Source organism: Diachasma alloeum, unplaced genomic scaffold (genome assembly GCF_001412515.2).
Source record: "Diachasma alloeum isolate Michigan unplaced genomic scaffold, Dall2.0 Dall_scaffold_00647, whole genome shotgun sequence".
NCBI lineage: Eukaryota > Metazoa > Arthropoda > Insecta > Hymenoptera > Braconidae > Diachasma > Diachasma alloeum.
The window spans coordinates 44,288-60,940 of record NW_021680779.1 but is presented as its reverse complement, the minus strand read 5'-3'; the positions used below and the strand labels follow the sequence as shown (position 1 = coordinate 60,940).

Below are 16,653 nucleotides of genomic sequence, written 5' to 3'. Positions count from 1 at the left end.
TGAAATAGAATAAAAAATATGCCTGCGACTGCTGACAGTTTACCGCCGACTCGATAATTTAACACTGGCGCCATCTCGCGGCATTCTCCCATCTGAACTTCTTTACCACACAGCACACCATCAATAATTTCTCCTAATTATACAAAATAACCTATTAATGGGTATTAATTGGGACCAATTGTTTGTCTATCAGCATTTAAATAATTTTTTGATTATATTCCAATCATTTTTGGCCCATTTTTCGCCTTAAAATGACATCCATGCACATCCATGCTACATCCGGGCTACAACATGGATGTACCATGGAACCTCAATCGCCAGGGTAGTGGGATCGAACCACTTCGTTAACGTCTTAAATACACTCTTTGGCACAATTATAAATGTTGATAGTCGTTAAATTCACTGCTATTGTGTTCAAATTTAAATCCAGTTGATTCACTGATAATGATTGAACTTGAAGTAATTAATGTGGTGATGTACTGAACGAAAGTATTAAATATTGAATGCTATGAGCCGATTATATCATTACTGAAACGATACCGTAACACAACTAACTGCTACTCGATATGAACTCGCTGATTTTCGGAATGCTACTGTACGTTTTTCTCTACCGGGTGCCGCGNGTTCAAATTTAAATCCAGTTGATTCATTGATAATGATTGAACTTGAAGTAATTAATGTGGTGATGTACTGAACGAAAGTATTAAATATTGAATGCTATGAGCCGATTATATCATTACTGAAACGATACCGTAACACAACTAACTGCTACTCGATATGAACTCGCTGATTTTCGGAATGCTACTGTACGTTTTTCTCTACCGGGTGCCGCGCTGACCTGTGTCCGTTCACCTCAAGGGTCACGGAGATTTCCGGAGATGACTGCGATAGTCGACCGTGAATAATATGGAGATTTTAGCTGCGTTTCAAACACCCCGAGGGCAATTCATCATCAGGGATGATGAATTGATGGTGAGTCTACTCCTGTTGAGCTTCTTCTGCATCATCGTCTGGAGGTTGTTCTGATGTTCGTCTGGTAACTAGCTCTAGGTGAACTGCTGATGTGGTGAAGCACACGAGAACTGTGAGACAGAATGTGCACTGATGCTGGTTGTGCATTCGTTGGTCTCCATTTGAGGATGGCGAATGGTCCTGCATAGTCCACCCTCGTGTAGAGAAATGCTCTTGCTGGTGAGATTCTCGTTGCTGGTAGTTGACCCATTTGTTGCTGGGCCTGTCTTCGTCGGTGTCTGGTGCAGATGGTACAGCGTTGAATGTATGCTCTAACTGTACCTCTGCTACCGATTATCCAATACCTTTGATGTGTGTAGGTCAAAGTGAGTTGAGTCCCTCCGCGGTCTTGCGGTGAGCTTCTTCGATGACTAATGTGGTAAGGCGTGACTAGCGAGGCAAGATTATTGGGTGAATTTCATCTGGATTTAGCTGCGAGTTCTTGAGGCGTCCCCCAAGTTTCATGATCCTTTCATTTTCTAACGTTGGTATCAGCTTAGCTAGTTGATTTCTCGGTAGTTGGTGATTTCTCTGAAGTACTCGAAAAGCTGGAGCAAAGTATGGATGTTGTGTTCTCTTTACCCAAAATAATCTCGCTTCGTTGAGTTCTCTTGTCGTCAGGACAGGTCCCGGGGGCGTTGGCTGCCTCCTGAATCTGTCGATTGCTCTGTTGATTATTGCTGTTATGGCTAGCAATTCAGCCATCATCTGATACCTGGTGAGTAGGTCTCCGACTTCGTTGATTTTAATTACAACTGGATGTGCTGGTGCTGGTTTTGCTTCTTTAGCCACCTCTGGGATATCCATGGCTGGAGCATCGATTGTTGATTGTGGCCAGTCTTCAAGGTCTTGATTGATTTATTCAGGACATTCAGGTTCTGCTCACTACTATTGATGATTTGCTAGCTGTCTCGGTGATGTCTATAGAGGTACAATTCACTGGAGCGATTTGATGTGGCTCTAAGCATCATGGTGATGATCTCTTCTCTGCCAATGCCGGGGGCATTGAGAATGTCCGCCTCACCGTAGTTGTAAGTTCCTGGTGAATGAAACCTTATTCCCTTTATCCTCTGCTTCAGGTCTGTCGTTGAATATCTTGATGAAATCGACTACAATTGGTGACAATCGATTTGTTGAATGACTTGGATTGCTGATTAGCCGAATTTTCGTGACGGTGAATTCCACATGAACGTCTCGCTATAGATTCTAGTGAGCTTAAGGAGTCGCGAATTCCTCCAGTCGTGGTTGACCTTTGATGTTACGCAATCTCGCTTAGGGATGAGTGCTGAATCTCTTTGTGCTTGGCAAGCATCGCTCGTTGAATTGAGGTTCCATTATCATTGCTGCTGCTGACGACCGGTAGTTGAGGATCATTTGAGTTGGTTCAGAGAAGTCATAAATTCCTCTGGAGCACGTTGAGAGTCTGTGGATGACGACCTATTGTTGAATTTGCTGAATTTGCAGATCGTTTGTTGGAGTTCTCTAGTTCTGAGAACAGGTCCTGGGCAGCATTGACACCTGACCTGTCGCTTATTCTGGTGATGGTCTCATTACTGTTGATGCTGGCTCGTTGATAGCCTTTTCTGCGTTCGAACCTCTCTGGATTCTTGAGAATTTTCTCTTGAATGGCGACTGGAGTGATTCAACCCAATGAATCGTTGATCTGGGTTACATCTGATGACCTTACTCTCTTGCTGACTGTTGTCGAGTTAAGCTGCTTTATCTTGTAGTTTGATGTCGGCAACGTAACGACCCTTGGTGAGTGTTTCGACTCCTACTGGAAGGTGGTGCCCCTTAGAGAGGCGTGGATCCTTTCGATGATGGGCTCTCTCCTGATTTCCTCTGATGTTGGTTTACCTTGGGAATAAAACAACGGATGAGGGCGGTATCATTTGTCAACATTGATAATGGAAAAATGATACTTTACCTCTCGATTCAGTTGTTTCCTGCGCTCCCGGGCTTGGAGGTGTTGATTCTGCTTCATGTTCGACTCGGTGACTATATTAATTTCGATCCAGTCTAGAGTCTGACCTTGATGTAGGTGGTACAGGTTGAGCTGCTCTGTATTGACGTACTTTGCAGATGGTTCGTTGGTGAATTTCCTGAACCTCTCGATTTCTTGGTTCAGGGTTGCTTGTGTTGTAGAATTTCTTCTAACTAATTTAAGGAGCTCGTAGCTGCTTAATGATTGCATCATCTCTCAGAGCTCCATGATGCGGTAGATAATATGCTGGAGGAAGTTTTGATGATATTGATGTCTCTTTCTCTCTATCCCCGTGCCTCTTACTTCTTGTTGAATTTTCTGATCCGTTGAATCTCTGCAGATCGAGGGATTTGACTCGTCAATTTAGTGAAATTGATGTGAGTCTTTGAATGGTGATTCTCTGAGCACTGATGCTGATGTCCTTGACTTAAATCGAATAATACAGTGCTCATTTACTCTCTGCTCGTTGCTCATCTGGTCGTTGATAGCTATGCTTTTTGTCTGTGTATTGAGTTGCTGATTTGCCTGGATCCCTGTTCTTCGGTGAAGCTCTGTCGGCTGATCATTCGAACGTTCTCTTGTGGCCACTGGAGAAACTCTCGGTAAACAACCTTTGCAATTGATTGTGCTCCTTGGTATTCAATCATTGCTTTGTGTTGGCGCCAACTACTTTATTCCTCTGCTCGATTTCAAGACATAACGGGTGATCCGCCTTAGTTGTCAGTCCCTCTACTAGTGTCGATTGGATCAGGATGATGATAGTTGAATCAGTTTACTCAAATTCTTGATGAAAACCGATCCCTACTGGTATGTGAGACTGATGGCAGTCTGGCTGTGAGTTTCTTGCAAGTGTGGGCGTTGATTCCTACTTCTTCTGCCCCTTCATCTGCTTGGAGATTTCCTGACATCACTCTCTTCGTGTGATGTGCATTGATTCCACAAATGCTCCTTGTCTCCAGTGTGGATGACCTTCTTTGGAGGTGGAGTTGTTGGACTGGCTGATTCTCTGAAGGTCGAGTCTCTTTCTGACGAACCTTTGACGACCTACTGGTACTGTTCTTCCTTCTGGTGAGCTTTCTGGTGAGCATTCTGTCGACTCGAGAGAGGCGTAAATTCCTTCGGTCGGAATTGAGCTTTTTGTTCATAATTGCTAAGGGGAGAAACACAGGGTGAGAGACGTATCACTTGCCAAAATAATAATAGGAAATGATACTTAACTCTCAGTCCTGGAATCTCTGGTTTCCCCTTGGCTTCTGCTGTTGTTGATCTTGATTGTTGAAATTCTCTGCTCCCTTATCAGGTGTGGTCTGAGGATTTTCCTCCGTGATGTGTTGTTGTTGATTGCCTCCCTCAGTGGGGTCGTTAACATGACTGTCGTCTATCATGGTGAGGATCTGAGATAAGTTATCGATATTGATAATTTATCGACTGTTGAGGTGGTGCTGATCGCCGTTGAGTTACCGACTGTCAGACACTCGGTAAGTCGCCTGTTGCATGGTGCACGTGGGCCAAGCGCTGAGGGGCTTCAGAGACATTCGACACTTACGAACACTCCCGATTTTGACACTGGATTTAAGTGGTACCTTGTTTATTTCCTCACCACTGTGGAATGTAAACAAAGTAACTGTCCCTTTGTCCTGTCCGTTGAGTGGCTCGTGTAAACCCCGTCTATTCAGCACGAGGCGTCCTTTTCTAAATTTTCACAGCACTTTTCACAATTTTTAACACACGATCCGGCTCGAAGGACCACTGTTTGGTGAGGAACTGGAGTTAGGGTGGATGTGGGAGAAAATGTGGAGGGAAATGTTGAAAAAAAAGTATGTTGAGACGAATTATAAAATTCCCATTTATTAGTGGGATTGAACCACTTCGTTAACGTCTTAAATACACTCTTTGGCACAATTATAAATGTTGATAGTCGTTAAATTCACTGCTATTGTCTTCAAATACAGTTGATTCACTGATAATGATTGAACTTGAACTAATTAATGTGGTGATGTACTGAACGAAAGTATTAAATGTTGAATGCTATGAGCTTGACTCGATTATATAATTACTGAAACGATACCGTAACACTAACTGCTACTCGATATGAACTCGCTGATTTTCGGAATGCTACTGTATGTTTTTCTCTACCGGGTGCTACGCTGACCTGTGTCCGTTGACCCGAAGGGTCACGGAGATTTTCGGAGATGGCCGAGGTAGTTGACCGTGAACAATATGGAGATTTTAGCTGCATTTCAAACAATACAAAATTAATCCCCATAAAATTATAAAAAAAAAAAAATCCTTTGACTTCTTTTGTCCGATCAATCGTGTTTAAGATAAACCCGCGAAACTGATCAAACTGTGCTACATCGCGCTTATTTTCACTAACCATACGTCCCCGTGCCTATTTTTAATGTGATAATTTCTTTATTATTGTAAACAGCACTTACGAGAATGATTTTTCAATACAAAAAGTAATAAATGATGCAGTTGTTGATAAAAAAGAAATGTTGATAATGAAATTAGCCAAAATAACGGATATGAACTGACTTACGAGAATCTAAGAGAAAATGGACAAAATAATGATAACACAGTGGCATCACAAAATAATTATAAGTTGGTTTATTCATTACAAATAGGTTTTGTGAATTTCGAAAATTGTCAATAAACTCTTCGTTTTTTCTGAGCTGGAGAGCGCAAATCACCGACATCATCTGCTGATTCAGATTCGCTGGCTGATTCCTCACTGACTTGAACGTCCAAGAATTTCTCAACATCGATGTCAATTAATTCGTCTACGCCTTCATCAATATCAATGTCGACATTTATATTGAAGCCATTCGTCCCCTGGCACCCAGTACACAAAATTGAGCAATACAGGCCTATTCTTCTGCAGCCACTGTTACCAGTGCATCCTTTGAAACATTTACATGAAATTGTCTTCAGTAGTTCCTGAGGAGCTGCGGCGTTTGTAGTGGGGATGGGTAATAGTTCGTTGGTTAATTGTTTCCATCCCCAATCAGTGGGATTGAGATGATTTCCTGACCAGGCTTGAATCTGGTGATAAACTCGTAAGCTGTGTTGCCTGGCTGCTTCCCAAGTTGGAGGCAATGACGAGATATTACACAATGTCTTCGTAGCAGCCTTAGCAAAACACTGGAACTGTAGCTGGTCTAGATAAGTTAGCGTGGCTTTCTTTGCTCCATATTCCTTTTTCACGTATAAAACACTGCTTTGTAAGGTCCATGGCTGCGAAATATTCCACTGTACAGTTCCCTGAACACTGAAGAAACTAGTTGAAACACGTAGGGTACGATGTCGGAATTTTTGGACCTGCGAGTTTATACCTGTACCCCCCCCCCTCACTCCACTTTCTGTCCTTTTATCCCGTTTTTAGTGCACCTGACAAGGCAGCAGGGGTAATAACGTTGGAACAAATTAATACGTTCGATACCGCAGGTAGTAGGTACGTTAAAGCATGTGACGCGTCTAAACTAGGGATGTAAAATGACCGTCATTTCTCCATTCGGTCAGGTCAGGCAAAATTGACCGTTTTCTTACGATTTTCTGACACCGAGATAATTCCCCATGCAAAATGACAGTCATGAACAACCAGCGTCAAAAATTTGAGAAAATGATCAAAATTCCTCTATATAGATGCAAATTGATGGTCATTTTCTTTTTGGTAATTTTTCGGTCAGATTTTTGGGTATTTTATTTCATTAGTTAGGAATTAAATCGCATTTCATAATTTAAAGTGAATGTTTATTGGAACGAATTACAAAACAATCATAAATTCGATTCTCGGGATCATTCATGATAAACTCATGAACTTAATGAACGTCAACAAAGTTAATTAAATATATATCTCTGTATATATTATGTTTTTGATCAAAAACTTCATAGTAAAATTAGGAGGATGCTGGATGAGGCTCATCTTCAGTTCTCTCCTTAATTCTCATAATTGCCACCGGCTCCCTCATCTAGCTCGCTCAGCTCTTCACCTGAATTGCTTGCTGAACGAATTTAGTTATCTGTTACGTAGGTAACTAGCCAATGTTAAATCCCCCACCGAACAAAAATCCCCTAACTCCTAAATTTCTAGTATTTTGAATCTCTCCCCCTACAAGATAATTTAACTGATATTTCCCAGAACCCGAAGCGAAACACCCTGAGTAAAGATAATTAAACATGTGCTGGACAAATGGCAAACAAATCCCAAGTTTTAAAACCCATAAAAATAATCCTCTGGGAAAAACCCGTAAAATTCTAAGAACTATCCTTTCCTCCGTTCCTTTCCTATGGTTCCCTTTTCCTATTGTTCAGCTCAAGATGTGAAAGTCATAAAACCCTCAACAACTCATTTGGCTGGGGAAGTACCCAGACTCTTGCTTTTCCCCTTTCTTCATAGCCCAAGCGCTTCCATCCAAGACACCCTTCCCCCTCCCTACAAACGTAAGCCTAAGTAAGTCCGCCCCCACTGACCAATGAGTGACCTTGAATACACCTCTGATTAGCATCTTCCTACCCCTCTCCCTTGATCAGAGGGTTGGGCCTTATAGAAATAGAAGTCGTAGAGTAAGAGTAGATTTGAAGACAAAACACTTCCGACTTGGTTTTAAAAGAGTGAAGAACTCAAACCCAAGAATATTCAGTGTAACCTTCAAAAAGTATTTCAAGATATTGTGTGAAATTAATATAATAGAATGTTAACATTAGATATTTGTGTTAAAGAAATAAATATTGAAAGTGTTTAGTGACAATTTAAGAACGATAGATTTATTTTAAATCTCCCACACTTTTGAGCAGAGCGCTTCAGCGCCTCCACGGGCTACGGAACCCAATAAAAAAATTCCACTAGAATTAATCCACAACATATCTAGTGTCGCATAGACCCCTAGTGGCGACGTAGGGTCCCTATGATCGCCAGCAACCTTGCCGACACCGAGTAACCGAATACAAATTTCTGTGTGTCATCTATATAGATGAGAATTGACCGTCAGAATTAAATTGGTCATTTTTCGAATTCCTGACCGAATCGTCAGATTTATGGACAAGGTAATTACGCGTCATGACCGCGGGAATTTACCGTCATTTGACCGGTCATTTTTGTCACTCACATCCCTAGTCTAAACACGCAGTTGACGTTTGTCTTTCGCGGCTGTATCTTAAAACCGATTGATCGGACAAAAAAAGTCGAGAAAAATTTTTTTAGATAATTTCATGGGGATTAATTTTGTATGTAACTATTTTTATCGCAGAACGCATAGTTTCTGTGGAAACCGTGAAAAACCAAAAAATTGCGAATTCTGATTATTTAAATAATAACTTGCCGATCGAAATCGACAGTTATTTTTTAGGACATTATTATTCATGTCAAAACCAAGCGATTAACGCATTAAAACTTTTTGTGGGATTTTGCAGTGTCATAAAACCCCTGACGCCTGGGCTATCTGGATTGTCAAATTAAAAACATTCTCGTTCTGGAATTCATGATTTTTCCTGTTATGAAATTCATCTACTTATGTCTATAAATACTTTGTTATCGACGGTATAGAACCTGATAACTTGACTAAATTAATGTTGAATTATTTCAGAATTTCATGACTTCGAACTACAAGTTCGTAATTCAAGAACCCAATGGTTCTTTGTTTTGCGAATCTAACGGTTGTTGATCCATGAAAGATTTTTTCACTCGAAAAAAATCTTTCTTTTTTTGAATTTTAGGAGTCTTTGTTCTGAAATTGAGTAACCAGTTGTTTTATTCCCAGTACAATGCTTTCTCAAAACGTTAGAATTAGTAACTCAATTCTGGTAGCTTAATCTTCTCTTCTCTTCTTAACATCAGTAACTTAATTATGGTAGCTCGGAATTTTGTTTTTCTTTGTTGAGTACCTCACGGCAGAAATTTTCCTCGCTTTCCAATGAAATTCAATTCATGTCAATATTTTCAATCGTCTCGAAAATGAAGTCATTTTCGGGCACTCGGAACATTTTGTTATCTGAGAAGGTGCAATCAAATTCCGGAAAGTTGATTTTAATATTTGCTGACTTTATTTCGACAGAGAGTGGATAATCATGGCGATGGACAACAGCAATATGGTAATGCCGGGCCACCCGGACGATACCCAACACGCGATTATACACATCATTATCGTCCAGGAGCGAATGGACATCAAGGATCAACACTGGAGAATAATAATGGAATATTCTCATCAATCAGCAGTGGTTTCAATTCATTTGTAAACAATTTGTTTGGCTGATCGTCGGCCTATCAACCGGCAGCACGAAGTGTTGTACTTCTCTTGGTGATTGTGTCGTTAATGCGTTATCTAGGTCCAAGGGAAATCCTCGGGGTCATTATTTTCATTGCGAGACGACACAAAATGTGATCAACGTCCTTCGTGAATAAAATAACTGATTTTTTGGAAAGGTTACGGTACGGCGGGGTGAGGCGGTGGGATAGGCTGGCGCAAAATATCAGAATCATCAGTCAGAATGTTATAACTTTGGGTTTTTAAGAGATTTTGAGTTTTAAATCTTCAATTAGAATTGTTTTTTTTTATTTTAATTTTTTCACAAAGTTTAGGGACTGAAAAGTCTTATCACCAATGTTCGGAAGCGAAAATTTCCTTGTGTATCTAATGAACTCTTATTCCCTCATCACATCTTCAAGAAATCACAAAAAATACGATTAGAACATTTTTCAGTTCGTAGTTTTATCTATACTTGATACGTAAGGAACTATTTATTATTGACTAATTGAGTATTTTAGTGCAACTTGTGGAGGACACTAGAATTATCCCTTGATCATAATGAAATTCTTTTACGCATAAGAAAAAAAATATTGTTACAAAATATGGTTAATAAAGTTTTAGAGAAAAAACATATGGGTTCTTGATTCATTAATATTTTTTTTTATTGAACGTTTACGATTATACTTGATACCTAGTGCATTCATTCAAGTGACAATAGTGTATTCAAATGCCCTTGAAATATTAATAAATATAATACTGCTTATAAAAGAGTCAGAAACATTTCTTATGCATTTTTTTCTTGAGTTTCTTTGGTAAAGAAAAAAAGTATGGGGTATATTGCATCAAATATTGACATAAAATGTAGTGATCAAGAAATTTGAACTCCATTTCAACTTTGGCGTAATTTTCGATTTCACGCTTGTCGTTTATAATAGCGTATTTCCGAACGTATGCAGTAACGCAATATGATAAAACGTATACGTTAGTAAATTACATTTGTAACACGTGCCGCATGAGTATAGTGCCAGTTTACAGGCAGGCGTGTAACAAACGTCATTTACCAACTCGTTAGGTAATGGTACTTTTGTAGCACGCCTGTCTGTAAACTGACGATTTATACATGCCGAGCCATTTACGGGCGTTGTGTGATAAAAAAATTTACGCACAACGTTCTATTTCAATTACAGTTTTCACGAGTATGATTACAGCCCTCACTTGTAGTTTGAACGATAAACCTCTCACTCGCCAAAAACGTCATTCTCCAACTAGTTAGGTGAAATGCTACTACCGACCCATTAGTTAAAATAGCCTCCTGACGTAATACTATATTTCGATACCTCGGGTTCACTTCTGGCCGCCAACTTCACAATTGTGACAAACCTGTCGCACATGTGGCTGAATTCTATTTTTTATCAGTGATGTTACCTTCAACGAGTGCCAGAATGTGCTTTTTTCATTTACAAGTAAACGAAAAGGTACATTTCGACACGGGGTGAACCTAGCAGCAGTGACAAAATAGTTTATTTCGATACGAGTGAAACAGAATTATCATGAGTGTAAAGTTGGCAATCACATGAGCTGAAAATTTCCGTCTCACATATGTCGACCAATATTTTTTGACAGTGATGTTACGTTCCGCGAGTGGTCGAACCGTGCTTTTTTCCTTGACAAGTAAACGAAAAGACTTTTCGTTTATGAGTAAACGAAAAGGCACTTTTCAGCACGAGGTGAACGTAGCAGCAGTGTTAGAAATACTTCTATCGGCCTTCACGTATGAAAAAATCGTACATTCTTGTAGTATTTTTTTGACCGTTCGTATACTTCATGATTGTTGATGTTTGAAGAATGGTCTAAGCGGTCCTCAGCAATTTGAAGATAGCTGAATAAGTAACGAATGTCTCAAAGTCTAAATTTTCCCAACGTTGCGACTCCCAGGGAAGTCCTCCTCAGGGGATTTTTATTTATTCTTCTAAACCAATTGAGAAAAATTTCTTTTTATACACAAAATTCAATATAGCAACGGAATCATTATAAAAAATAATACATACTGATCGTTAAAAATACGGATGTTGGCATAAATTTCTCATAAATAAAGTCGATTTACTCTCGTCTCTCATGTTAAGTGAGGTTACGAACACCTGTTGAGAACAACCACAACACAATTGTAGAAGGAAATACAGAGGCAAACCTAAGGTTATCGTGATGAAACATTCATATAATTTTACTATTTAATGTTCTAAGAAACCTGAACTCACGCTCATTTTGTCAGTCAATATTCTAGTCTTTCGAATTCTGGAAATGCAACTGTTGATATTTACACGTGCCGTGTGACGCACTGGCCCGACGGTAATCGAATTTTTTCGAAGCCGGGCGATTGGAAGAGTCTATTGTCACCGTTAGATGACGGGACAATGTCCATATTTCCATCAACATTCTTCTACATTCCCGTTCACTTTTTTTTCCTTAAATTCATTAAATTGACAGAGTTCGCGCTTTCTCTGTCATTTATGAACTAAGGAGTTATATGCTCCAGGAAATTTCACTCTGTCTGTAACAAAATTCACCGCATTTTTCCGTTGTTTTTTTATTTGAAACATTTCGAGGATTTCACGCTTTTTCGTACATTTTTCATGGCCAATTAACTTTGTATTTTTGAAATCAAAAGTGTGGTTTTCTTCTTTCGAGTGTCTGGAGAGACCAGTATCACCCACATCGTTCTTCGTCACTGAATAAATGTGCTGTTTTACTCTGGATTTTAAATATTGGCGAGTTTGACCAATGTAGACTACCTTCTGACAATCGAGACAATTAATTGAATAAACAACGTCGGACCTATCATCTTTTATTATTCTGTCTTTTACGCTTCTAAAAAGTTTTTTACCTAATGTGTTCGTAATCGTTGAAACTACCCTCCAGCCTATGTTTTTGGCTAGTCTACTGATTTTAGCTGTAACACCTTCCGAAAATGGCAATACCAAAGTCTTCTCAATCTCTTGTTGCTTTTCTTGGCTAACTGTGGTTTGATGTCGTGCACTGTACAATTGAACGCGTTTTTTGAAGTAAAAATCCACAAAGTCACTAGGGTAATTGTTCATCATTAATACTTTTTTTGCAAAAGAAAGGTTCTTCATTATGAATCTGCTGTCTGACAATTTCATAATCCTATCAACCAAACCAATGACAATTTTAATTTTTTGTGGGGATGGGTGGCAAGAGAGATAATTTAACATGCGCCCCGACTAAGTTTTTTTATGGAACCAGTCGAACAACACTCTACCGTTTTCCCTGATTACAAGTACGTCTAGGAGAGGCAATTGCTTATTTACCTCTGTTTCTACCGTGAATTGCAATCTGGGGTGGTAGGAATTAAAAATTTCCAATAAGTTATAAAGCTCATCTCTCGGAATGCAGGTGAGTATGTCATCTACATATCGTACAAAGAATGGGACTTGGAACTTGAGTTTTTTTAGGCATTTCGTTTCCAATTTTTCCATTACCAAATCCGCACATATGTTGTCAAAACTGAAAAACGAGTTGCCCATTATAATTTCCACACTTTTAATTATCTCAAATACCGGGATCACCCCACCAAGTTTTTCACTTTTCTCCTCAATCGCTTGTTTTACCAGATCACAAGGGACATTCGTATATAATTATGTAACATCCAAAGAAACTAACATGTAATTTGGAGGAATCTTAACATTTTTAACCAAGTTCTTGAAGTCAAAACTGTTTTTTACGTTGGAAAAATGACCCTTAGTGAGTCGTCGAAGCTTGTTTTGAACAAATCTGCCCAGTTTATGGAGCGGTCCATTGAACAAACAATAGGTCTGTATGATAACTTCGGTTTGTGTACCTTGGGAAGTATGGTCAAACTCGCCAATATTTAAAATCCAGAGTAAAACAGCACATTTATTCAGTGACGAAGAACGATGTGGGTGATACTGGTCTCTCCAAAGACTCGAAAGAAGAAAAACACACTTTTGATTTCAAAAATACAAAGATAATTGGCCATGAAAAATGTACGAAAAAACGTGAAATCCTCGAAATGTTTCAAATAAAAAAACAACGGAAAAATGCGGTGAATTTTGTTACAGACACAATGAAGTTTCTTGGAGCATATAACTCCTTAGTTCAGAAATGACAGAGAAAGCGCGAGCTCTGTCAATTTAATGAATTTAAGGAAAAAAAGTGAAGGGGAATGGAGAAGAATGTTGATGGAAATATTTAGACTTATTGGAAGGTTCCCCAGTGTAATTGAATCACCACAGTTAGCAATAAGAGTAATATTTATTATGATAATGTAATACTAGTAACACAAATAGACTTTGGAATGACTTGATGTCGAGTGCTACACGTGTAGCGTTAGAATAGAGGTCTTGTAGTAATGGCTTGTTTCCGTGGGCAACGTTGAGCAGCTGTCGCGGCTTGAGGTTGATCGAGGCGCTGCCTCGAGGTCGAAGTGGGGGACTACCGGAGGCGGAGTCGCCACATCCACTCCCCCCCCAGTGACCTTCGTGAGATTCGAAGGGAACGTAACAGTCTTGTCTCTCCTTTTGGCATAGGTACGAAGAGGTGGATCCATGCTTGAGGACGGTAGCTGGGGTCCAATGTTTTCAGGTACCTCAGCCTGCTGAGGTTGTTGAGGATTGACAGGATCCTCTTTGGCAATGTATGCTGGCTTGAGTCTCTCCACTGAGACGACCTTCTCGTCTCCGTCGACCTTGATTTTGAAGGTGTAGTCGTCCAGACGTTCTAAGACTTCATGAGGTCCAGAGTACGGTGGTTCCAGGGGTCATTTGACTGCGTCGATGTGAAGAAACACATGTGAACAAGAGTACAGGTTTTTTAGGATGAAGACGCGCTCTTTGTTGTGGTGGGCCGTTGGTGTCGGTCGTAGGCTTCTGATGTGCTCCCGGAATTTCTCCACGAAGATTTGAGGATCAGCTGGTATGTCTTCCAAGACGAAAAACTCTCCTGGAACGCGTAAACCTGTCCCAAATATGAGATCAGCAGGTGAAGCGTTTAGGTCTTCCTTGTAGCAAGTGCGAAGCCCAAGGAGTACTGTGGGGAGAACTTCAGGCCATGGAGCTTGTGAGTTGCACATAAGAGCTGCTTTGAGAGTTCTGTGCCACCTCTCAACCAAGCCGTTTGACTGAGGATGGTACGGTGTAGTCCTAATGCGATGCGCACCAATCAGTCGAGATAAGGCCTTGAAGAGCGCAGACTCGAATTGAGAGCCTTGATCTGTAGTTATGGTGAGAGGTGTACCGAATTGAGCGATCCAGTGGGTGTAGAAGGCAGTGCAGACCGTATCAGCTGTCATATCGTCCAGGGGAATGGCTACAGGCCACCTGGAAAATCTGTCAATGATGGTTAAGCAGTACCTGAGACGGTTGACCACTGGGAGCTCGATGAGATCAAGATGAATATGGTTGAAGCGAGAGTCTGGCACGTCGATGTGCTTGGGGGTTAGACGATTGTGACGTTGAATTTTTGAGCGTTGACAAGCGATGCAGTTGCGAGCCCATTCCAGAGCGTCCTTCTTGATGCCAGGCCAGATGTACTTCTGTTTGAGTATATGAACTGTTACTCGGCCACTGGGATGGGACAGCCCATGAACAGTGTCGAAGGCTACTTGTCGCAGATTTTTGGGAATGAAAGGTCTCACAACGCCGGATGAAATGTCACAGTAAATTGAGTTGTTGCCATCGATGGATAATCGTTGAAGTTTCAGCGAACTGTTGTTGTTTTCGATGAGTTGTTGGAGTTCTTCGTCGTCTTGCTGCTCTTGCTGGATCCTCTNATCCATGCTTGAGGACGGTAGCTGGGGTCCAATGTTTTCAGGTACCTCAGCCTGCTGAGGTTGTTGAGGATTGACAGGATCCTCTTTGGCAATGTATGCTGGCTTGAGTCTCTCCACTGAGACGACCTTCTCGTCTCCGTCGACCTTGATTTTGAAGGTGTAGTCGTCCAGGCGTTCTAAGACTTCATGAGGTCCAGAGTACGGTGGTTCCAGGGGTCATTTGACTGCGTCGATGTGAAGAAACACATGTGAACAAGAGTACAGGTTTTTTAGGATGAAGACGCGCTCTTTGTTGTGGTGGGCCGTTGGTGTCGGTCGTAGGCTTCTGATGTGCTCCCGGAATTTCTCCACGAAGATTTGAGGATCAGCTGGTATGTCTTCCGAGACGAAAAACTCTCCTGGAACGCGTAAACCTGTCCCAAATACGAGGTCAGCAGGTGAAGCGTTTAGGTCTTCCTTGTAGCAAGTGCGAAGACCAAGGAGTACTGTGGGGAGAACTTCAGGCCATGGAGCTTGTGAGTTGCACATAAGAGCTGCTTTGAGAGTTCTGTGCCACCTCTCAACCAAGCCGTTTGACTGAGGATGGTACNGAAGAGACCGAAGGGTGTTGTAATCGCAGTCTTTTCGATGTCCTCTGGAGCCATGGGGATTTGATGGTATGCTCGTACAAGATCAATTGTTGAAAATATTTTCTTACCATGCAGGCGTTGAAAGATATCCTCTGGGTAGGGCACTGGGTAGCGATCAGGGACTGTCTGAGCGTTGAGTCGCCTGAAGTCTCCAGTGGTACGCCAGCCTTCAAGTTTCTTAGGTACCATATGGATTGGACTCGCCCATTGACTGCTGGATGGTCGAATGACACCAAGCTCTAGCAGAAAGTTGATGTCATCCTTTGCAGCTTTCAGTTTCTCACCAGATAATCTCCGAAATCGCTCCACAACTGGAGGTCCTTGAGTGACGATGTAGTGCGCCACGTCTGCAGAGTTTTGTGAAGCGGCAGAGATAGTAGGCTTAGTGATATCGATGAACTGCTGGAGAAGTGCTGCGTACTTGCCCTCAGGGAAGCTGTCAGGGAGCACGTGTTGGTCTACAGTAGATATCCCGAACACTGAGGTTTCGACAAGTTCTCCAGTTGTTGATAATGAAGTGAGAGGGTCGATCAGACGATGTTTCTTGAGGTCTATCATCAATCCGAAGTGAACAATGAAGTCAGCCCCGATGATTGCGGACTGAACGTCAGCAACGATGAAAGGCCAGGTAAATGCTCGACGGAGACCGAGGTTAAGTGTGATTGGTTGATGTCCATAGGTTGTGATACTGGTGGAGTTCGCAGCGTAGAGTTTGAAGTCCGATGGTTGCAGATTCTGCTTGACAAGAGCTCGTGGTATAACAGATACGACAGAGCCAGAGTCGACAAGAAATCTGGTGTGAGAAGATTTGTCGTAGACATGTAGACGCTGCTCTTTGATCGGTGGAATGTTTTGAACGCTGTCGCCAACCGCCTGGACTGACGACAGCTCAACTAGTTTCCCTGATTGCTAGGCACCCAGGTGCAAGGCTTGAGGCATCTGACAGCCTTGGCACCGAATCTACGATGGTAGAAGCAC

At 41.3% G+C, this 16,653-nt stretch overlaps 1 protein-coding gene across 3 annotated transcripts in view; it reads left to right on the top strand.

Annotated features, from left to right (window-relative positions):
• The window catches only part of LOC107043863 (carboxypeptidase D), a 228,802-nt gene extending 218,939 nt beyond the window's left edge, over nucleotides 1-9,863 (top strand). For all 3 annotated transcript variants that reach the window (XM_015265530.2, XM_015265532.2, XM_015265528.2), the window contains one exon: nucleotides 9,049-9,863. In XM_015265530.2, the coding sequence (XP_015121016.1) occupies nucleotides 9,049-9,246 (198 nt within the window). In that variant the 3' untranslated portion in view covers nucleotides 9,247-9,863. The remainder of the gene's footprint in view (nucleotides 1-9,048) is intronic.
• Nucleotides 9,864-16,653: the final 6,790 nt, after the last annotated feature.